The sequence below is a fragment of the Drosophila sechellia genome, chromosome 3L (assembly GCF_004382195.2).
Source record: "Drosophila sechellia strain sech25 chromosome 3L, ASM438219v1, whole genome shotgun sequence".
In the NCBI taxonomy this organism is placed as follows: domain Eukaryota; kingdom Metazoa; phylum Arthropoda; class Insecta; order Diptera; family Drosophilidae; genus Drosophila; species Drosophila sechellia.
The window spans coordinates 11,843,802-11,866,777 of NC_045951.1; the positions used below are offsets into that span (position 1 = coordinate 11,843,802).

At 42.1% G+C, this 22,976-nt stretch overlaps 4 protein-coding genes and 1 long non-coding RNA gene across 6 annotated transcripts; 2 read left to right on the forward strand and 3 right to left on the reverse strand.

The window, feature by feature from the left end:
* The first annotated feature begins 284 nt into the window (after positions 1-284).
* LOC6605406 (neurexin-4) lies at positions 285-10,519 on the forward strand. 2 transcript variants are annotated; one of them, XM_032717524.1, is made up of 12 exons: positions 285-717; positions 2,522-2,638; positions 4,913-5,109; positions 5,885-6,026; positions 6,088-7,266; positions 7,334-7,459; positions 7,654-7,857; positions 7,917-8,846; positions 8,906-9,085; positions 9,147-9,491; positions 9,553-9,690; positions 9,750-10,519. In XM_032717524.1, the coding sequence occupies exons 1-12, from the start codon at positions 612-614 to the stop codon at positions 9,938-9,940; spliced, it is 3,855 nt and encodes a 1,284-aa protein (XP_032573415.1). In that variant the 5' UTR covers positions 285-611; the 3' UTR covers positions 9,941-10,519. The 2 variants fall into 2 exon arrangements, with proteins under 2 accessions (XP_032573415.1, XP_032573416.1); XM_032717525.1 differs by lacking the exon at positions 4,913-5,109 and adding an exon at positions 5,532-5,728.
* LOC116800915 lies at positions 1,442-2,515 on the reverse strand. Its single transcript, XR_004361675.1, has 3 exons — positions 2,265-2,515; positions 1,627-1,926; positions 1,442-1,567 (listed from the first exon to the last, which is right to left on the reverse strand). It is a non-coding gene; the product is annotated as an uncharacterized LOC116800915 (long non-coding RNA).
* On the forward strand, positions 2,955-4,043 carry LOC116800914 (L-aminoadipate-semialdehyde dehydrogenase-phosphopantetheinyl transferase). Its single transcript, XM_032717527.1, has one exon. The coding sequence runs from the start codon at positions 3,079-3,081 to the stop codon at positions 3,949-3,951; it is 873 nt and encodes a 290-aa protein (XP_032573418.1). The 5' UTR covers positions 2,955-3,078; the 3' UTR covers positions 3,952-4,043.
* Positions 10,520-10,752: 233 nt separating the features above from the next.
* Positions 10,753-17,738, reverse strand: LOC6605407. The gene is made up of 3 exons (XM_032717528.1): positions 17,373-17,738; positions 12,878-13,403; positions 10,753-12,032 (listed from the first exon to the last, which is right to left on the reverse strand). The coding sequence occupies exons 2-3, from the start codon at positions 13,310-13,312 to the stop codon at positions 11,673-11,675; spliced, it is 795 nt and encodes a 264-aa protein (XP_032573419.1). The 5' UTR covers positions 13,313-13,403; positions 17,373-17,738; the 3' UTR covers positions 10,753-11,672.
* A 1,037-nt stretch (positions 17,739-18,775) lies between these two features.
* LOC6605408 (opsin, ultraviolet-sensitive) lies at positions 18,776-22,251 on the reverse strand. Its single transcript, XM_002030205.2, has 3 exons — positions 21,998-22,251; positions 21,084-21,409; positions 18,776-20,729 (listed from the first exon to the last, which is right to left on the reverse strand). The coding sequence occupies exons 1-3, from the start codon at positions 22,228-22,230 to the stop codon at positions 19,837-19,839; spliced, it is 1,452 nt and encodes a 483-aa protein (XP_002030241.1). The 5' UTR covers positions 22,231-22,251; the 3' UTR covers positions 18,776-19,836.
* Positions 22,252-22,976: the final 725 nt, after the last annotated feature.

Below are 22,976 nucleotides of genomic sequence, written 5' to 3' on the forward strand. Positions count from 1 at the left end.
TTAGAGTGGATTTGACTTATTTGCCATTACAGTTTTAGTACTTTGCTTTTATGATTAATTTTGCAAAATATAACGTGGCTCTAAAACTATGTCAAAAAATTTGTATAACGAATTAATATAAATGTAAACTGAAAGCTAATATTAGGCCCCAAATTTAATTTCATAGTAGCAGTTGAAATAATTTGTAAATACTTGATATACTTAATCACACGATAGCTTAGCTCACGCGATAAGCTCCCAGTTGGTGACTCCCTAGGTATCTTGCCACGTTTGAGTCATGGTCACACTGGCAGCGAGACATTCTGTACGTGTGTCATCCGCGTTGCGATAATTATTTTCTTAATTCAAACGAAACTCATCCGAAGTGGGCGTGATCTGCTGGAGCCGTACACCCAGTGGATAAATTACATAAATTCAAAATCGATTTAAAGCGGAGCGTAAAGTGCAGTCCAACGTTTTTAACACCGCGGACGCGTTGCCACAAATCATCAGCTTTTCACGGTGGTTTTTCCAGCGGAAAAGTGCATTTTTGTGTTAAACTACTTCGGAAATCGAATATAGATGTGTTTATAAATCTACTAAGCGATAGTGTTTAATTAACCGCCTCCAAGATGAGGCCGCCCAGGAGCAATACGAAAGCAGCATTTTCCTCGCTTCAGTTTGGATTGTTATGCCTCCTATTGCTGGTCAATAATGGCATTGAATCGGTGCAAGCAGGTAAAAACCAGTGAATTCTATTGAAAAAAACCATGAATTCAGATCCTTTCGGTTCGATTTTCCCAACAATATGTGACATAAAACGTCGATTGTTTGTAAGCCAACTTTTTGGGCGTGTTCCCCAAAGCTGAAGACTCGCTCTTCCATTTTCCTTTGGCCCGTTGTTCGCTTTTTAACTCGCTCTTTGCGATCGCGAGAGTTTCGGAGTGAACGGGAGAGCGCGGAGAGCGATCAAACGGTTGCTTACGAATAGCGGTGGCAAAACAAAAATGCCGCTTAACAACGCCCGTTTTTTACTCGTTCGTTTTGAGCAAAGACATTGGCGTTTTAGATTCTCGATTTCCGGACTTTTTATGAATCTTCCCGGGGGAGCAATGACCAAATTTGCCGGTTGCATCCCCAGTTGTGCTTGCTTTTATTATCCGGCTTTTCAAATGCGCATGCGGCAAATAGGAAGCATCTGCTGATTGATGATGCTGTGTGAAACACGTGATTTTATCATTATCCTTCCATATGTCAACAGACTTAAGCGCTTTTCCCCACAAATTTCCACATATCTTGAAAAATAAACAATCTATCGATGATATGCAAACATTTTTATGACTAAAAATAAACAATGCCGAGCAATTAATTTGCCACTTTCACGCCTTGAAGCGTCGAAAGCAGACAGCCGACATATATCCTCCCAGACTGTGGTCGATTTCCATAATTTATTTCGGTTCTTATTGCCCCGAAAATAGCATCATTCGCACTTCGAGTTTCCCCCAGATGGACGGAAATGGCCTTTCAGACCTCGTCATATTTGTTTCATTTAGAACATTAGCCAGATTCTATGTATTTCGTTTTCCTTCTAATCACCATTGGGCAATTATGTAGCGAAAAAGTAGTTCAAACTGGTTATATACATACCTGTGTTATTTACCAGAAGATTGTCATGCGTGTTTTCTCGGTTTCCTTTCGAGCTTATCAGGTTGATTCTTACCACTCCACCCAAGGCTCAAAGTCAGCTTAAAGTGCCCACGAACTCCGAATGACCTCGCAAGGGTTGTTTTCCCCCGCTCTGCTAGGAAAATGCCAGTGTGCTGTTTGCCTAGGAGGAGCTACTGCTGCACCCATTGTAAACAATTCCTTGGGGTTTGCAGCAGACAGGGGATGTCTGGATTTCCGACACGACCTGGCCCCCACATCCGCACGCTTTTGTCACGGATCCTAGGGGCCAAAAGACTCTCGTCAACGGAAAATATTATGATGCAAATATGAGACAAGAATCTGCCTCTTGGAACAGTATAACCTGCTTATTAAGGAATATATATAAATGTTTAAGAATAATATATTCTAAATAAAGCTGTTTATATCCAATTTAATGCTGATTGTCTTAATTCATAGGAATTCCCTTCGGACTTTATGTGAAATATAAAGATTCAATTGTATAGATTCTATTTATATGATATTTATTCATTACAAGCAAATTCAATCGATCTTGTACGACTTCATTTACCCGGAAAGCAGAGAACTAAGAACTCTTAAATAAAATAGCAAATATTTACCCATCAGTCAATTTGTTTACTTCTTGTTGCCTTATAGATGTGGCCTTCTTTATGGGCCCATAAAATGGAGGCCAATGATTATGTCCCGGCTGAAGTACTTCAGCTTATTGGCCGCCATCCAAACAGATTCTTCATATCTCAATTTTAATTGCGCCCGTGACAGTTTGCGTTTCACTTTTTCGTTCAACAATGTACACTCGTACATATATGGGTCATGGAATTCCGGATATTTATAGATCGATATTGCACTCTTTCAGACGCCTTCACGGACTATTTCTCCGACTACGATTGCAACCAGCCGCTCATGGAAAGAGCCGTCCTCACGGCCACATCATCCTTGACGGAAAGAGGACCCGACAAAGCCCGACTAAACGGTGAGTAATATTGATTTTTTGTTGAAAGTTATTCGTTCGAAAATTGAGTTGCCTTTTAGTTGTTCCATTAGCAATTATTATTTTTAAATGCTGCGCCAAAAATTCATAGGTTAATATATTTTTATTTTAATAGAATCATTTTAAGTACATATTTTTATAGTTATACAGTTTATTAGATTTTTTGTAAATGCTACATATCCCATATCCCATTTTTTTTTATTTAATTCTAAATTTTTTAAATTGAAAATGGAAACACCCCGCATTTGGTGAAGCAGTATATTTGCAGTATATTTATAAGGCGTAATCGCTGGGGGATTTTTACCCTCTCCACTTCTGGGCATACTGCATCACAATAGCGAATTAAAAACAACATAGCAAAGCGAAAACGCCCCGAAAACAATGATTATAAAAGCAATTAGATAGTTACAAAACGCATCGAAATGAGCAAACACATCTGCACCCGCTGGGCCTTTGACCTGGGCAGCTGGAGGCCAACACTTCCTCAACTGAGCCAGGCGGTGGCGTCAATTCAACCGGAGGAACGAGCTCGGCTCATGAAGTTCCACTTCATCGATGACTTTCTGTCCTCGCTAATTGGCCGTCTTCTGATGCGAAAATATGTGAGCACGTGCAGCGGATTGCCGCCGCCCGAAGTGAAGTTCGCCCGGGATGTGAGGGGTAAACCCTACTGGGTGACGGGGAAGGATTACGATGGACCACCTCTCAGCTTCAATGTGTCCCATCAGGGAAGTATGGTACTTCTGGCGGGCATTGCGGGAGAGAGCAGTGATCCCGACTTCGGAATCGGCACAGATGTCATGAAGATCGAGTACAGTGGTGGCAAGTCGCTGTCGGAATTCTTTCGCCTGATGAAGAGCAAGTTTTCGACCGAGGAATGGAGTTATATTGGAAGACCACACCATGATGAGCGGGAGCAGGTGAAGGCCTTCATGCGCCACTGGTGTCTCAAGGAGGCGTACGTCAAGGAGTTGGGTGTTGGCATCACTGTGGAGCTGCAAAAGATCAGCTTCTCAGTGGACACTACTCGCAGCTTGGAGACGGAAGTTTCCCCTTTGATCGGTACCAGCCTGCGTTGCCACGACCAACCCATGGACAATTGGCATTTCGAGGAGCATTTATTGCAGGAGGACTACTGTGCGGCCATTGCATTCCGGAATTGTTTGCCACAGGAGCATGGAAGGTTCAAGTTTCTGCAAGTTGAGGAACTGCTCGTGAAGAGTGAAGATTCGGAACTGGAAGATGTGATCAGCTACTGCCAAAAGGCTCTTCTTAAGCCCTACAAGCGATCATGATGTTTAAGAGATATAAGGAAACTAAGCCAAGCAAACGTAGCTTCTAAAAACATCGTTATCCCTAGAATAAACATGCATTTATATTTTCTCAATGGTTGTGTGCCCGATTTGGAATAGTTTGTAATCCTTGTGTTGTCATGTTGCGCAGCGCTCACACCCCAACAAAAAATCGTTTGTTTGCCTGGCACTGGATAAACAAACGCTACGAAACGAAGCCGGAAATATGCTTAAAAGGCCATAAACCGAAATTTAGGAACCCGTAAACGGGACGGGACTCAGACAGGGGCCAGACATTGGTTTTGGTTGAATTTATGCGCCAACAAGGATAACCATCCGCAAGGGTAGCACTGAATGGCTCGTTTATTTGTATTATTTTTGGCATTGCCGAAAGTTTTATCGATGGGAACACGATGGCTGGCTGATATGCACGTTGCCAACGGCGGACAAAGGCAACTTGAATGCGGCTTATAAAAATATTGGGGAATGGATTGTGCGCTGAGAAATCTGTGCAGTCTGGACTTTCTCACACTATTTTGTCACACCTGCTTGCAATTTGGCGCGCTGAGCAATTAAAACAAAGGCACACGATTGCAATTGTTTATGCTTAACCATTTGCGAACTCTCCCATTTTGTGTTGACACCACCAACTCAACCCTCGAGCTGCCCAAATCCCTTTTCACATTTTTGGGCAGGGGTTGATCCTTGTGCTGAAGGACCTCGACCACTTGCAGCTGTCAATCGCAATCGCGCCTAAATTATGGTTTATTAATTGAAAACACCCCCTGCTGCAGATTTAGAGTAATTTTAAACCCCTTAGTTTTAGGCAATTATAAAGCGTAGAACTCCCATTTGTTGTATGCTGCCCCCACTTTAGGTTTATTTTATGTTGCCTTTGTTTTGGTTTAAATTGTATCATTTTTATTTTATTGCCCATCATCCCATGACCATTTGCGAACCTCAGCTGGCACCTCGTGGTCCGCGAAGAACTCGGACTTCGACCAGCGTCTGATTATTGACCTGGGCGTGGTGCGGAACGTGACGCACATCGCGCTGCAAGGACGACCACATAGCAATGAGTACGTCACCGAGTACACCATTAGCTATGGCATAACCGATCTAGAGTTTGCCGACTATAAAGAGCCGGGCGGCAATGTCAAGGTAAACAATTGATCTCCACATACAATGGGAAATATGTATCGCTAATCCTAGAGAGAATGGATCGCTTTTGGTGGTGGTTTATTGCACAGAAAAGAAACTAGTATGGATTTATATGTTTCCATCAAACACTCCCGTTCATATTTCATATCGATGAGGATACATATTAATTTTTTTCCCTGTGAAAATCAATGGTGGTTGTGTGAACCCTGAATCTGCGAAAGCGGATTATCCTTACATAAATTCATTAACACTTTTGCTTGCTTTTGTGCTTGGTTCTTTTTTTTATGATTTAATTCGTCCCGCATGCGTTTGTTACTCATTTGGCTAATGGTTCTGTAGATTACTTCTGTTACAAAACAACCACAAACTCCTCCACACTCTGACACTGCGACTAACTAGATTGGTAAATGCACCTTGTGCAGGTAACGCTGCTTGGACACCGGTCGAGAATACCTATAACCACTTTCTAACACTCGACCTGGGGGATCCGCGCACGGTGCGCAAGATCGCCACCATGGGACGCATGCATACGGATGAGTTCGTGACGGAGTACATTGTCCAGTATTCGGATGATGGCGAGTTCTGGCGCTCCTACGTGAATCCCACGAGCGAGCCGCAGGTACTGTGACTAATCCTAGAACTAAGACTACACTTAAAACACAACTAATCCTGGCTTAAAGGATGGCGATGGATTAATGCTTTAGACTCTAGCTTAGCACTACTCTTTTTTGGTTTGTTGATTATTTCAATATTAATATATATGTATGGTATCCAGATGTTCAAGGGCAACTCCGATGGCAACTCTATTCACTACAACGTCTTCGAGGTGCCCATTATTGCCCAATGGGTGAGGATTAATCCCACCAGGTGGCACGATCGTATTTCCATGCGTGTGGAGCTCTACGGCTGCGATTACAGTAAGTGTTGAATGGAGTCTTTGATATTGTTATGTTTCTAATCCCAAACCTTTTCATTTAGTCTCTGAGAACCTATACTTTAATGGCACTGGCTTGGTGCGCTATGATCTGAGGCGGGAACCCATCACCTCCACCAAGGAGTCCATCCGCTTCCGCTTCAAGACGGCCTTTGCCAACGGAGTGATGATGTATTCGCGCGGCACACAAGGGGATTACTATGCCCTGCAGCTTAAGGACAACAAGATGGTGCTGAATTTGGATCTGGGATCGCGGGTGATGACCTCCTTATCGGTGGGCAGCCTGCTGGATGACAATGTGTGGCACGATGTTGTGATCTCAAGGAATCAAAGGGACATAATCTTCTCAGTGGATCGTGTCATCGTACGAGGACGCATCCAAGGGGAGTTTACGCGATTGAATCTTAATCGGGAGCTGTATCTAGGTGGTGTGCCCAACGTACAGGAAGGCTTGATTGTCCAACAGAATTTCTCCGGCTGCTTAGAAAACATCTACTTCAATTCGACCAACTTTATTCGAGTGATGAAAGACAGCACTGAGCTGGGAGAGGGATATCTCTTCACTAGGGTAAACACAATCTACGCGTGTCCTTCGCCTCCGATTTATCCGGTGACCTTCACTACCCGATCGTCGTTCGTCCGTTTGAAGGGTTATGAAAATTCGCAGCGTCTTAACGTCTCCTTTTATTTCCGTACTTACGAGGAAACTGGAGTAATGCTGCATCACGACTTCTATTCGGGTGGTTACCTAAAGGTCTTTTTGGAATTTGGCAAAGTGAAGATCGATCTTAAGGTCAAGGACAAAGCGCGAATCATTCTGGACAACTACGACGATCAGTTCAATGATGGCAAATGGCATTCGTTCGTTATATCCATCGAAAAGAATCGCTTGATTCTGAATATTGATCAGAGACCGATGACCACAACGAAGAGCCTGCAGGTTGCTACTGGAGCACAGTACTATATTGCTGGTGGAAAGGATAAAAATGGATTTGTCGGTTGCATGCGCTTAATTTCGGTGGATGGAAATTACAAACTACCGCAGGACTGGGTGAAGGGCGAGGAGGTTTGCTGTGGCGATGATGTCGTCGTCGATGCCTGCCAGATGATTGATCGCTGCAACCCGAATCCTTGCCAGCATAAGGGACTTTGTCACCAAAACTCCAGGGAGTTCTTCTGTGATTGCGGACACACTGGCTATGCCGGAGCCGTTTGCCATACTTGTGAGTTCTCACGTGGTTTTTTTCGATCTTGTTTTTACTTATTTTTTTGTTGTATTTTCTTATTTAGCAAACAATCCATTGTCCTGCTTGGCTCTCAAGAATGTCCAGCATGTGCAGCAGCGTGTGAACTTGAATCTCGATGTGGATGGCAGTGGTCCGCTGGAACCTTTCCCAGTGACCTGCGAGTTCTACTGTAAGTAGATATCACTTGAATTGTAGAGAACTCCTACGCTTCAGTGTTCATTCCTTAAATTGAAAATTTAACATCAATCAAATTAATATATCATCTGTAATATGCCATACATATTATATAATTTAAAACATGTGAAGATACTCCTTAATGTGTATAATTTTATAAACTTATGACATTAATTGATGTTTTTGCAGCGGATGGGCGCGTGATTACCACCCTCAGTCACAGTCAAGAGCACACCACAACAGTAGATGGTTTCCAGGAGCCTGGCTCCTTTGAGCAGTCCATCATGTACGATGCCAACCAACTGCAAATTGAAGCTCTGTTGAATCGCTCTCATAGCTGCTGGCAGCGCCTGAGCTACTCCTGCCGCTCCTCCCGACTCTTCAATTCGCCATGTGAGTAGTAATGCGATTCCTTGAGTTGATTCAGAGTTATAATGGCATTTGGTATCCAGCTGAGGCCGGAAATTTCCGTCCCTTCTCTTGGTGGATCTCTCGCCACAATCAACCGATGGACTATTGGGCTGGTGCTCTTCCTGGATCTCGTAAGTGCGAGTGTGGAATTTTGGGCAAGTGTCACGATCCCACAAAGTGGTGCAACTGCGATTCGAACAGTCTGGAATGGATGGAGGATGGTGGTGATATCCGGGAGAAGGAATACCTTCCCGTGCGAGCTGTGAAGTTTGGCGACACTGGAACTCCTTTGGACGAGAAAATGGGTCGCTATACTCTGGGACCGCTGCGCTGTGAGGGCGATGATCTGTTCAGTAATGTGGTGACTTTCCGCATTGCCGATGCTTCTATTAACTTACCACCATTCGATATGGGTCACTCCGGAGATATTTATCTAGAATTCCGTACCACACAAGAGAACTCTGTGATCTTCCATGCTACCGGACCTACAGATTACATTAAGCTAAGTCTCAACGGCGGCAACAAACTGCAATTCCAGTATCAGGCGGGAAGTGGTCCACTGGGCGTTAATGTGGGCACAAGCTATCACCTGAACGACAACAACTGGCACACGGTGAGTGTCGAGCGCAACAGGAAGGAGGCTCGTCTTGTGGTTGATGGTTCTATCAAGGCTGAGGTTCGAGAGCCGCCGGGTCCAGTGCGTGCCCTTCACTTAACTTCGGATCTGGTGATTGGTGCCACCACTGAGTACCGCGATGGTTACGTAGGATGCATTCGTGCCTTGCTTCTGAACGGAAAGATGGTTGACTTGAAGGATTACTCCAAGCGTGGATTGTACGGCATCAGCACCGGCTGTGTGGGTCGCTGTGAATCAAATCCATGCCTAAACAATGGCACTTGTATCGAGCGATACGATGGCTACAGCTGCGATTGCCGTTGGAGCGCATTCAAAGGACCTATTTGCGCAGATGGTGGGTAATTGGATACTGCAGTAATTGCATCTTATTCAATTTGCATTTACTTATTGCAGAGATTGGTGTCAACCTACGCTCCAGTTCGATTATTCGCTACGAGTTCGAGGGTTCCTTCCGCTCCACAATTGCCGAGAATATTCGCGTAGGTTTCACCACCACCATTCCGAAGGGATTCCTGCTTGGCTTCTCCTCCAACCTAACTGGCGAATATTTAACTATTCAAATATCGAATTCTGGTAAATTGATTGGCATACAATTGAGTGTGAACCACTTCATATTCAACTCGTTTTCTTTTAGGCCACTTGCGTTGCGTATTTGATTTCGGTTTCGAGAGACAGGAAATAATATTCCCCAAAAAACATTTTGGCCTGGGTCAGTACCACGACATGCATTTCATGCGCAAGAATGGTGGATCCACAGTGGTTTTGAAGGTCGACAACTACGAGCCGGTCGAGTATAACTTTGATATCAAGGCCTCAGCGGATGCTCAATTCAACAATATCCAGTACATGTACATTGGCAAAAATGAATCTATGACAGATGGCTTCGTGGGTTGTGTGTCGCGAGTTCAGTTCGATGATATCTATCCACTGAAGCTGATGTTCCAGCAGAATCCTCCCAAGAATGTCAAGTCTTTGGGCAGTAAGTAATTGCTGTTAAAGAATAGTTAGTAGTACAATCTAAACCTAATCGTACGTTACAGCGCAATTGACAGAAGACTTCTGCGGAGTAGAGCCAGTTACGCATCCGCCCATTGAAATCGAGACTAGGCCACCACCCTTGGTGGATGAGGAGAAGTTACGCAAGGCATACAACGAAGTGGACTCTGTGCTGCTGGCATGTAAGTAAAATCATTTTCCGGCACTTGAAACAAATTAGTAAAACAAAACATTATTTCAGGTCTGCTTGTCATTCTCTTCCTGCTGCTGATCCTTATGTTCTTCCTTATCGGTCGCTATTTGCACCGACACAAAGGCGACTACCTGACGCACGAGGATCAGGGTGCCGATGGAGCTGACGATCCAGACGATGCTGTCCTGCACTCAACGACTGGTCATCAAGTCAGGAAGCGAACAGAGATTTTTATCTAAACCAAGGTCGCAAGAATATGCACATAAATCGTTTTTAAATCGCCTTAGACACGCAACAGCGACCACTCAGACACACCAAAAGATAAAAAAAATAGATGAGAACGAAGTGAAAATCAAACAGACACGGAAAAGGCTCACCCACGTATTACAGACATAAAATACTTTTCCACGCACTGCCAATTGTTTTGCGCAAGTGAATGCTAGGATTTGATTTATAATTGGTTGGCTACATTTTGCAATTATTATTTTTTTTTATTCTTTGGTTCTGTCTGACGGCATTAATGAAATTTCTTCTATCACAGAATACCGTCCATTTTTAGTTAATTTTATGAACTTTTTGTTTGCAAAATTAAGTTAAAAACTTATTTAAGGGAGCTGCCCGGGAGTAGCTCACCAAAAGCCGCCTATTTTATGTATTTCTATTGCGCGAGTATGTAAGAACGAACATTCCATTATTTTTAATATGTTTTCTCGCTTTACGTTTAAATTAAAAATATCTTCTACTTTACACACAAAAGAACATGAAAATCATTTTGTGGCTAAACAAAATCGGCTACTTTAGTAACACAAAGCATTAAAAACAAATTGTATTTTTGGAAAATGCATTTTGAATGTCTTGACTTGAAATTTTCAAATATACATTAGCATGTGTATATAGATATATATAGCAATAAAAAAAATATATATATAATTACAAAAAAGAGACAATGAAAAAATTAAAATTTTTATCTTTCAATAAAAGAGAACTACAAATAAATGAAATTGGTTGTGTTGGACTCACCGTTTTGGCACTCTAAGGAAACTACTGGATATTCAGTCTCTTAAAATTTATTCAATATAATTTTGTATACTAAAATATATATATATATATGTGTATAAGTATAGGCTATTCCAAATATTAATATCTGCATGTTTTTGATTTCCTTGGTGTCAAGTCAATCGTAACAATATAGTATAACGCTAATTTTGATTACTACGATTTTGGTTTTGTGTTATTTGTTATTCGTTTGTGGTTTGTCTACTAGATGTACTGGAATATTTTGGTTTGTCACGATGAACATGTATAATATTGTTATTATCTAACAACAGTAACATGTAACTTGTTAAGGTAGTATAACACTGGGTGGGTCTCCACTTCCGCTCCACTTCCACATCCGCAATCTATTATCAATATTAAGTATCCGCATCGTTGTTCCATAACTAATCTACACATGTGTTCATGCCTGTAATAACTGTCTATCGTTGTGACTATGGGTGCTATACCCTTCTACTCGTAAGTTCCCGGGATGTCCAGGAATGGATTTCACTACATCGTACCTAAGTTCAACTATGGGTTAATAATGATAATGCACTTAACATCGGTATCGGTCAACGGTTCTAAATGGAAGATTACAGTTTGTTGTATTGATTATGTACCATCGTAGGTTGATAATTATGCTTATCGATATGGTCGTCGTCCGCTCAGTTTGTTTCAACAGAAAATAAAAACTATCACAAACGTTAAATGAAAATACGAAATTCTACAGGAATACAGGATATTCCACACTTACTGCTGTGGCAAGTGCCGCTATTGTCCACCCACAATCCGTTCAGTACCAAAAAGCAATCATCTTCAATTGTGCACATTTCCACTGGCCAGCATCCGGTAGCGGTTCAGCAGCTGAACAGCCGCATCCTGCATGGGCACTACCTTTCCGTATCGTTCCTCGTACACCTCCAGCATGATCCTTTCTCACAAAACCGTGCAGATGACAAAGAGCAGCGACACCAGGCACAGCATCATCACAATGTCCCGATGGAGTTTCCGATCTCGGTGGAAGGGTCGCGTGGTATAGCACTCGCGGCGTGCCTGTCGCAGCAGCCAAACTGGGACAAAGAGCTGGAGCAGATCAGGCACCATGAACCCAATGTCCCGTACTATCTGGTGGGCGTAACCCTCGCCGCGCACCACATTCATGAAGAACTGATCAAAGCTGCTGGCCAGGATGTGCAGCAGGGCGATGCCTACTATGCAAAAGACTTTCTTTGGCGTGACCACGTTGGTGGTGTTGGCCAGGTGCATTACTAGCACCGTTGAAAACAACTCGGTTACCTGGAAGAAACGGGAGTGTTAAAGATTGCAGCTTTAAGATGGGAAAGGATTTAGTTAGTTGATATTTCTAAACGAGGACATAGATGTGCTTTAGCTATTTGCGAATATATAATATAATTAGATGAGATCTATTTATTACACTGATTATAGTAATTAGTTTAAGGCTTCTGGTAAATGAAAATAATTATATAATAAATATAATTATATTTCTTCCCGAACTCGTGACTGTATAATTTTATCTATTGGCCATTTTTAATTTCGCACTTTTAGGGCAGTCCACTCATTAAAACTTTGGTCGGATGGATGGATTTGCTCTCGAAACTTATTACTCTGCCATACTTCTATTTCCATGAATATGGCTATGTAGACTTGGGCGGACTGGACTGGTGGGTGGTGGGCAGTGGGTGATGGGTGAGGGGTGGTGAGCGGTCTAGTGCGGGAAAAGTGCGAAAATTGTGCGGGAAAGTGTTCGAATTTGAGCGCATATTGTGCAAGTTTTGAGCGCACTCGCGCAGGACGAACTTTCCCAATAAATTATGGATGGCCAGTTATGGCTTAGGGCACAAACATATGATGGCACGTAGTTGCGATATTTGACATTGACTTGTAAGTTGCAATCTGAACTGGTACACGTTGAAAAACTTTTTAAATATCCAATTAGCTTTTACAACTGGCCATCTGGTTCGGAAACTTTTAGATACATTTATTGTAATATTTGTTTCAAAATGTATACCAGTACTATTCAAACACATAATGTGGAATACCTGAACATATATCTTATTACTTGTATATAATTTTCCAATTATGTACAACAGTTTTTTTCAGTGTTCTAGTCCTTCACTTACCGTGAAGAAGAGCTGGTGGTTCCACTGATTGTAGTAGTCATCGTTGTAGTAGTTGATGTACGCCCACCAGGCATAGTAATGCGAGAATATCGAGAGCAGGAAGAGCAGCAGCATGGAGTACCGCACGCGCTGCTGGAGGATCAGGGCGATTAGCCTCTTGATGCACTCGTACAGGGCAATCACGGCGAACACGGTCAGAATCCACATCTTGAAGCTGTTGGGCGTGGCATTGAAGTACATGTGCTTGTAGGCGGCCACGCCCGACTCGTAGGGTCCCTTGAAGACGGTGTCCCAGCAGGAGCAGGTGCAGAAGTGCCTGTCCACGTAGCGTGCGTAGTTCTCCCAGAAGTACCACAGGATGACGATGTGCGCTGGCGGGATGAGGGCCGGAGCCAGCGATCCGCAGGCGGTGGGCAGCCAGGTGATGTCGAACATCTGGCAAATATACTGCTTACACTAACTGGCTAATGATATGTTGGTTCCCAAATCGTGTTTTTCCTCCTCAAAATTGGGTGGTCATGGCGTTCTGGTTTAAAGGGATAAATTGCTAAGTGAATAATATAAAAGTTCAATTGTTAATCTATATATTAACTTGTGAAAAATTAGGGAGAATTAGTGCAATATCTACAGGCATTTAAGTCATGCCATTTTTGTAGGTTGTAAGGAATATAGTTTTTTCTATAGCTTGTGCTATAATTAATTACAATTATAAATCAGTTAATTATATCTATTGGTAAATCGAATTCACGGGGATTTCCATTTCGCAATGCATTGTTCGCGTATCATTTACTCAATTGAATGACATGAGATTTTTCTTCAAGTCATTCAAAATCAATTTGAATTGCATTTAAATATCTAATTGCCAATAATCGTATAGTAATCGCGTATTAATTCACTTTTGTTTAAATAACTTTAACAAACACCTATAGATGGTTAGGCAGTCAAGAAAATATTATAGTTCGCAAACAAAAACATCAAGTCCACTATTAAATGTCAGTTTTAACAAGGAATAATGTGCTTTAAATTGATAATCTGCCAGAGAAAGAAGATTTCTTTGTATTTATTTTGTAAATATTTCAATATTTCGCTTTTGGCCAGCGTGTTATTTCTGTTTTGCATAGTTATGAAAATAAACAAAAAGGGGCGCCCAGAACGAAATATATGCCGCCCAGTGCATCGGTGTGCCTTTTTCAATTTTCCCAGAAATTTTCCCCGAGAAGGCCTGCCAGTTGCCGCAACACACGGCTTTTTGCGGACTCGCATTCACAATTTGCATACAACTGCGAATGCGAATGCAAATACGAATGTGAGTGCGAATGTTAATGTGACTGTGAATGTGAATGTGAATGCGAAAGCGAGTGCAACTGCAGTCGAGTGACCGACTGAGTGTCATCCTCGGCTACATTGGCGTGTCCAAAAATGATGCAATTAATAAATAAATTTATCTGCACCAGGAGCGGGGCAACCAGGCGGCCAAGGGACGCCTGCCTCTACGCACGCTGAATGGCATTCCAAGCGGCACGGCTGCCAAAAAATCAAAAGGCAAAGCGAGCAGTCATTAGCACGGACACGATGAGCCAGCCAACCAGCCAACTCCTCAATGGGCAGCTGAATGGGATCCGGGAATGGGTGGAGAGTGGGCCATGGGTACATATAGTGGGCATGCCGCTGGGCAACTGCAATTCAGCCAACAGAGATGGGTGCTAATGAATAAAATAGGGGCAGCTTATATACCCTTTCAATGAAATAATTCCTATGGGAATGGAAACTTAAGAGGAGTCTTTATAAGCATGGGTACAAAAATGAAGAACAAAGCGAATTTAAAAGGCATATACTTAAGATACTTAAGCTTTAAGTTCTTAATTTAACAAATTAATTTGATAAATGTATATTTTCTAAAGAATCTTTATTATTTCTTTGATTTGAACTGCTTTTATAGCTTATTGGAAATGTAGGCATTTTTAAGGTTTTCAAATTGTCGAACTATAAAACACATATTAAATTTTATCTTTTTAGTTATATCATTATTACGCCACTCCTGAATGATTCAAGTATTACAATAAATTAAACAAAAATTTGTATAAATAAATAAAATTAAATTTAAACACAATTCTGTAACTAACAAACCAAATAAACCACCTGCCTGCTGTTTCATGGCTAATACTTGTGAGTGAGATTAAGCCATAAGCTTGCAAAATCTCTAGATGTGCTTAAAAATAATACACCCCTTGTGTCTGTAGGGCACTCATGGCATAGGATAAGTAGACCTCGAGTGCACGGTGTTTCCTCCTCAACTTAATTAATACATCGCCCTGCGATGCGCAGCTGCCAGGGAAAAACTATTTCGATTTGTTTTGATTGCCGATGCTTTTCGGCTCCTGACTTTTGCCTTTTGTTGCGCCACAAAAACAGAAAACAATGCCAAATAGAAGCAACATTCACGAATGACGCCACGCTGGAAAACAGTAGCATTTTATTGAAAACTTGACTGAGCATAAGAGTGGCGTGCAGTGCAGCATACGAAATGAATTCCAAATGGAGAACGTTTCCTGTATCGTATAAACAATACCCAAAACTTTCAGCCAGCTGCTTCTGAATTTATGCGGGTCTTCCGTTCACAACTCCTGAAGTGACCCACAAAATGTGTCAGGAAAACAGTCTCTGAATAAAAGTGAATAAATGCGAATAAATGTGTGTGAGTGTGGCGAGTGTGCGGGGCAGACCCTTGATTTGTCAAAGGTATGAACTCATGCGGAAGGAGCCAACTTTCATTTCCTATTATATCAATTTTTGGGTCGGGACAAATCACAAAATTTAATGTACGCGGTGGCACACAAATTGAGTATATGCACTAATTTTGAGGGAATTTTATTTATGTGAATCTGTTTGTTCAGATGTTACGCGTGTGTGAGTTTGCAAAGCCCACGAAATTTATTTTATTATATGGGGAACTTTCACTCGGACTTTAATCGAATTCGGCGGGGGAATAAATTAGGGCAGGCTTTATATGCTGGCCATTTATGATTTATTTAAAGCATATTCTTGCCTTTTTAGGTACAAACTGAAGTAGGAAAAGTACTTGGAGGCAGCATACGAATACTCAGTGATGTTCTCACTGCATCTTAAAGAAGATTGAATCAAACACTTGCCATTCGGAACAAGCATTATCCGGGATAGTTGCCCCCTTTCAAATCGCGTGCACAACAAATTCACATTTATTTGCAAAGGCTGAGTGTGTGTGTGTGTGTAAACAACACCTTGGCGGTGGAAACAACAAGCATTCCAACTGGAGAACCAGCGAAGTCGGTCTGAGTGACGCTAAAGCTGTCAACAGTCAGCGGCGCGTCGTCACTTGAGCCGCATTGTTGTACAAGTATTTTGTCGCACGGGCAACGCGTCGTATGAGTAATGCTGGCTGCATGGATGGGTGGATGGGTGGATGGGGATATCCCCACCCACTCTGCCAGGAGAGAGAGGCGTCTATGCAGTCGAGTGGCGTTCTTTGCATGCTCATTTGTGTCCCTTTCAATTGTCATTCGGGCTGCAGCTGTTGATGTTTTCGTTGTTGGCATTTGTTGGAGTACGCCAGACACTTTGTCTGCCAGTCTCCAAGTTAGTGGTGGGCCGGGGGCGGGGTGTTGGTGGTTCGTTTGTCATGGAGGTGGAAGTGTGGAAGCCCAAAACTTGAGAATACAGTTTGGAGGCACACGACCCTAATAGCCGCTGCAATCGCCGGCGATAAACGAACCAGTGATGAGCATGCAAAGCAGTCGAATGTCGTAAACACGCAACACTCGAAATGGAATTGTTGGTATCTAGACGGGATACATAAAAACATAAACACGTGAGCACAGAGACATGAGCATTTTGATATTGTTTACATGGCGAGAAACAGAAATTTCAGATCAATAAAGTAGATATATGGCTTTCAAAATAGTTCAAGTTGAGCAACTTAAATGTGATAACATCGAGAAAAAGTTATTCAAAAATAATCAAAATGGGCAAATAAATTCTAAATAATGAGCTATAGTAAATAATATATGAAAGATGGCCTATTTTTTAGTTATTTATAGCGTTTTTATGGCAGTATATTCTAACCTTCTTAAAGAAAGTTTAAAAACAAAATGGCAAATTAACATTTTAGTTATAGCATGCTCATTTTTTCGCAGTGTATCTCAGCCTGGTAGTGTGCATGACTCCAGGCAGCCTTGTAAACGATGTGGGTGGCTGGCTGGATGTGCACTGAGATAAATCGCAAGCAACAACATCGCCCGCATGCAGTTTGTTTAGTCAATATTTATTTGGGCATCAGGCGAACATAACGAACTATGAATTAGTACGGATTACTAGGAATTGATGGAAATGCAATCGAACAAATACAGTGAAATACATTGGCAAAACGGAAGTAGGGGCTGTTTCCGGTGTGAAAGAGTAGTGAAAAATCGAAATACAATTAGCCAAAGCGCTAGAATGTGTACATAAAAGCGAACCGAACCTAATGTTGAAAGTTCCTTGGGCTTGGTTCGCCGGGATGCTGGCACTCGTTATCCCTTTATTCCGCCGGCTTTTCCGACTTTTCCACACTTTCCCAGCCAGCAAGTGGAACACTTTCAGCGATATGTGTATACGTTTATCACACGATTGTTTAAACAATTCCCCGATTTAATGTTTTATTTTGGTGTGTGTGTGTTTTTCTTTTTGTTGTTGGGAAGAAAAGAAGGAAAACTTTGTTGGAACAACAACCGCGGGCAGGTCGTGAAAAACGCGACTGAAATTATTGTTATGCTGCTTGTGAAATTTTGCTCTTGTCTTTGCAGCCGGCGCCGGCGTCGTTGTCTGGCCAATGTTTCCCGACCAGAAAATAGGGGGAAAGCTCTCAGCTGACGGAGAGTCAGGCCACAGAGCTGCACAAATGTCGCGCACTGTAGCCGGCTAGCTGGCACTTATTCTCGTTCGCAGCTGCGCTCTCTCTCTCTCTTGGCCAAAAAGGTGCGCTGAAAATAGTGGGAAATGATGCGGCTTCCTCGTTCGTTGCACATTAAGTATACGCAACGGGGCCGCTCATTGCATTATCAACTGCCAGCAAAAAATGGCAATGCACTCACGTGGATCGTCCATTCATACAAACCCAATATTTATTTACTTTTTATACTTACTATAAAAACTATTTTCCTTCTTTTAACACCTGTTGGCATGGCTTAAAAAAAGAGTTTAAGTTTTAAAGTTTTTGCACATTTATTTCGAGTTGCTCGGTTTTTTAACATTTACCGCCATAACAAAAACAATAGGTACTGCATGTCAAACAATTACTGAGTTAAACTAATTTAAATACAAGCTGCTTAAGTGAAACACACACACACACACAATGCACACACAAAATTGATGTCAAAGTGCATTTTAAATATGCTAATTAAATGGTTTTTCCCCCGCTCTCTCTTTGTTTATTCCCACTGCGTAAGTATTCTTCTGCAATTTCATTTTGAGCACAATTACAAATAGCAGGGTCCATTGTTCGTTCACGTAGTGAAGGAAATATACAAGTTTGTCGCAACAATGGCTTAAATTTGTGTTCTAGTAATTAAAATGCTGCCCGAGACTTATTCATCTGGGGCCACCATTGTTCTATGGCCCATTGTGGCCAGTTATCCCCGATATACACGTACATAAATATGTATATAAAATGATACGGCTAAGTAAATATCAAGAGTATAAATTCGTTATATATTTGGCTTACTAGCACTTTCGTGTTTTTTTTTTTTTTTTTTGTTGTTCTTACATTTCTTACAGGTACAAGTACTCGTCGACTTTATCAAAGTCGTTTGCTTAGTTAGATTCTTTAGAGTAGACATTGTATACAATATATGTAATATATCTATAAGATACTAAGAGAACCATCGGATTAGACATCGAGAAATAAACGCAATTAGCTTAAGTTGTCAATAACTTTTGAATGGGGGCCATCACAATGCTGAATCCATTTCAGAAATACAAGATGTCCGCAGGCTGCTTTGATTGTGAGTTATCCCAATATTAAACTACAATGTAAACAATCTGCACATCCGCTTATTAACATCCAATACCACGGCTTGACCTTGGGTCCGAGTGACTTTCCCTGAAATTATGTAAAATCTGCCTATTGAATTTCCACATCGGCCCCTAACCACGCCACCCACTATCTTTGTACTAATTTCGGCCCCGCCTCTCTAATAGGCCTGCTATCCTCCGATGTCTTGTACATATGTGTGTATATATATCGACTAACTAATCCATTCCCTGCTCCGATCGCCTACTCCCCCTGTCTAAACATCACATAAGCTCATTAAATATGTTTACTATCACCACTGTGTCGTCTTTGTGCCTTGTCAATTTCCCACTGCTTGGCGGATTTCCCTGCTTCATTTCTATTTATTATTATTATTATTATTTTCATTTTCATTTCAATTGTAGGCCCATCAATGACAACGCATTCAGTCAGAGATGAACAATGCCATTGGCATATATCATTGCCGAGCGAAATTACTTTGCTGTCATTGCTGATTTCAGTTCGGTCTATTCTTTCTACGTACAAATTAGTTTAGTTCAACAATGAAACTTGAGTCGATCCATTCAATTTGCGATTATTGATAGCTTCCATTTTGATATGCCTTGCAGTGCAGTGCACAAACATTTTCAATTAACAGCGAACAGTTTACTTTTCGAGATAGAAAAGGTTTTTTTCTAAATTACCTGGACAAAACCAAATTGAAATTTTCAATTGGAAAAAAATGGAAATCAAGCAGGTGTTTCAGCTTTACCAAGCCAAGTTTTCAGTATCATCATGATCATAAGTTTGACTCATTTTAAAATTATATAATATTATATCTGTTTTAAACTTATAACTAATTAAAAATGGTTATGTTAGTAGGTTCATAACAGATTGACCGGATTTCCGTTCTCTTAACTAGCGTAATCGTCATCCTTCAGAACTTACTTTGTTCCATGACGCTGCTAACCGAATTGTTGATCTCGGCCACCACGACGATCTCCTCGTTCTCCTCCGTCTCCTCGGGCACCATCATCAGATTGTTGTTCATCAGATAGTTCTCCATGCGATGATCACAGATTCCACCCTCACCGGTGGTGCTCGTCCTCAATCGGTGGGTAAAAGACGATCGTGATCGGGTCATGTACGATGACCTGGTCGTGGAGACCCTGCGCAGCACTCCGCGTCCATAGAAGAGCATACGCACCTCGACACGAAACCGCGGATGGGTGGCCGCATACAAGTAGGGATCCACGCAGGCAGCTGTCTTGCAGAAGAGCGCGGGTATCATCGATCCCAGTGGCGTTATGTGCCTCTCCAGGCCGAAGACACCCATCATGGCAACGATGGCGTACGGTGACCAGGCCAGGAACCACAAACCAATGATGGCCGCCACAATGAAGGCCAACTTCTGCTCCGTCTTGGCCTTGTCCTTGTTCGATTGTATGCGACTCGCCGTGAAGACCACCTTCAGTATATAGAAGTAGGAGTACACAATGGAGCTCAGTGGAATGCAGTAGGCAGCCACAAAGAACAGTGCCATGAAAATGCGAGCTGGCGTCTCCTTGTTCAGATAATCGAAGCTGCAGGTGGTGAGGAAGCCCTCTGGCACATAGACAGATAGTCCGATGTCCAGGGCCGGCATCACGGCGAACAGGAAACTGTAGCACCAGATCAGCAGTATAATCAGATAGGATCGCAGGCGGGAGCAGCGTCTCAGCGGCTGCAGCGGATGCACCACCACATTGTACCGATCCAGGGCGATGGCGGTGAGGGTACCTATGGCACAGGTGCCACTTAGGCCACCCACAAATCCATAGAGACGACAGGCTGTGGAAAGTCAGTGGGATTTTCTAATGAACCTCACGTTGTGGTTGCAAGGCAAGCAAAAGGTTTGCTGAAATTTTAATAGCCTGTACATTCTGGAATATTTTCTTCATGAACCAAGAAGTGTAGGCTACAAATTTAACTCTTATGGTTTCATTTACATTCTATTAATTGCTCTCGGTTAAAGAGAATCGCATAAATATGGGATTGAATTTCTGCAAGAAACAGCAGAAATCAGTCCAAGCATTTTGGAGCCAATTTAATTTTATTTATTATGTAGATTGTTTTTGTTGATCGATGGTATTTTATATTTTATATAAATATTTAGTAAGTTATTTTCCCAAGTTTTAAGCTTACCAATGTCGCCCAAAGCTGGACCCTCTTTGATGTTATTGTATATGGCAATCGGGCATTTGATGAGCATCAGAAAGTCACAGATGGCCAGATTCATTACCAGGATATTGGCTGGAGTACGCAGAGATTTACGGTTGGCAAACATAAATATGACGAACGCATTGCCCACACATCCCACCACCGAAATCAGGCAATACAGGGCGGCCATAACCAGGAAGGTGCTCGACTTAGGTGGCTCGAACTGCAGCCAAAAGGGATTCACCTTGGCAATGTAGCTCAGGTCGTACTTGTCCCTGTAGTGAATGTAGCTGGGGTAATTACTGTAATTGCTGGGGAAATGGGAAAAGCGATTTTTTCAATTTATCACTTGCTCACTTATTCAATTCAAATGGTTTTCAATTAATTCTGAATTTTGTTAAGATGGCTCTAAGCTAAGTTTATGAAAGTATAGCTCTAGTCATCTGAATTTTTCCTGCTTGCAGTAGTGTAACTTATGTTTAAATTTATGAATTTAATATTAAATCATTAAATTAAATATAAATAAATAATTTTAAATCAATTTATGGCTTCAGAACTATTTAACATTGTATTGTATTGCTTTAAGAATTCTTTTTGCTACTTTATAAGCCAAAATTCTTATAAATGTTGTACCCAAGCTGATGATCCTCCTCTTTTACTTACTTTTAATCCATTTGTATTAAATGGATTGTATTGACTGTTCTAAGTAATCTGATTACTTTTACTACTTGCTAGTTACATATGTAGTGGATTTCTAAGCACATTACTTGAATGCATCTCCTGGAAAATGAAGCTCAGCTTATCGCGATGACTTGTTGAGCCCGCATTCATGAGCTTGATGGAATCTGTGCGTGTGTGTGTTGCCGTGGAAATGGAAAAGCCTAGGCACATGCACTTACCTTAGACCCGTGGAAACGCTGTCATTCACGTGCTTGCCGTGGTCCTTGCCCACATTCACCGCGGATGATTCTGTGGCCGAACTCCCAGCCGACGAGGCTGTGCTCCCAGTGGAATGCCCGTGGCTCGAGTTGGCCAACATCTCGGAGAGCGAGAGGGCACCGGTTAGCCAGAAGCTGCTGTCGCCAGCATCCGTTGTCAGGTTGGGCAGGGTCGTCATGATGATGGCCTCCATGACTGACTTGGCCAAATATTTACGAGCTACTCCGAACAGGAGGTAGTCGTGGTACGTGCCCGCAAAGGATTACGCTTATTTACTTGCCAGCGCCTCGCATTTGGCCGCATTTGGCAAGGATTCCGTGTGTCGCCGCCACTGGGATGCCTTCAGATTCGGTTTCAGTGATGCGGATACCCTTGCTGCTGCTGCTGGAGGTGGAAGTGGTGGCGCTGATGCTGCTGGCGGTAGTGGTGCAATGTGGTTGCAGCGGTCACGATGCATTTTCCGTTTGCCAAATGCCAATGGGGTTAGCTGCAATTAGCTGTCCACCGGGTGACCCTAAAAGTGGGACAGATAAAAAGACAGTTGACTTAATCGATGCTCTTATTTAATTAGATACCCACGGTTGAGCGGTCTGCTTAAAATACATTTAGTCACCGTTGATAGGATGGGTTTTTTTTTCAACCAGCTTAAATCTGAATTTATTCGCAACTAAGTAATGCCATAAATGAAGAGCTATTTTTTTTCCAAATGCAGCAATTGATGAAAGCAGCGTGAAACCAATAAACTTGAACCAAACTTTTTTTCCTTCATTTTTTCCGACCATCGAGGAAAATAACTCAGGTTGTGTGGGCATCGAAAGGGAAAGTTATTAAAAGCAGCGGGTAACCAATAACACTGTGTTAACTTATTCGCTTAAAGTTTAACACAATGTCGAACTTAATACATATTTTACCTGCTCTCTGCTGATTATTAAACTTTAT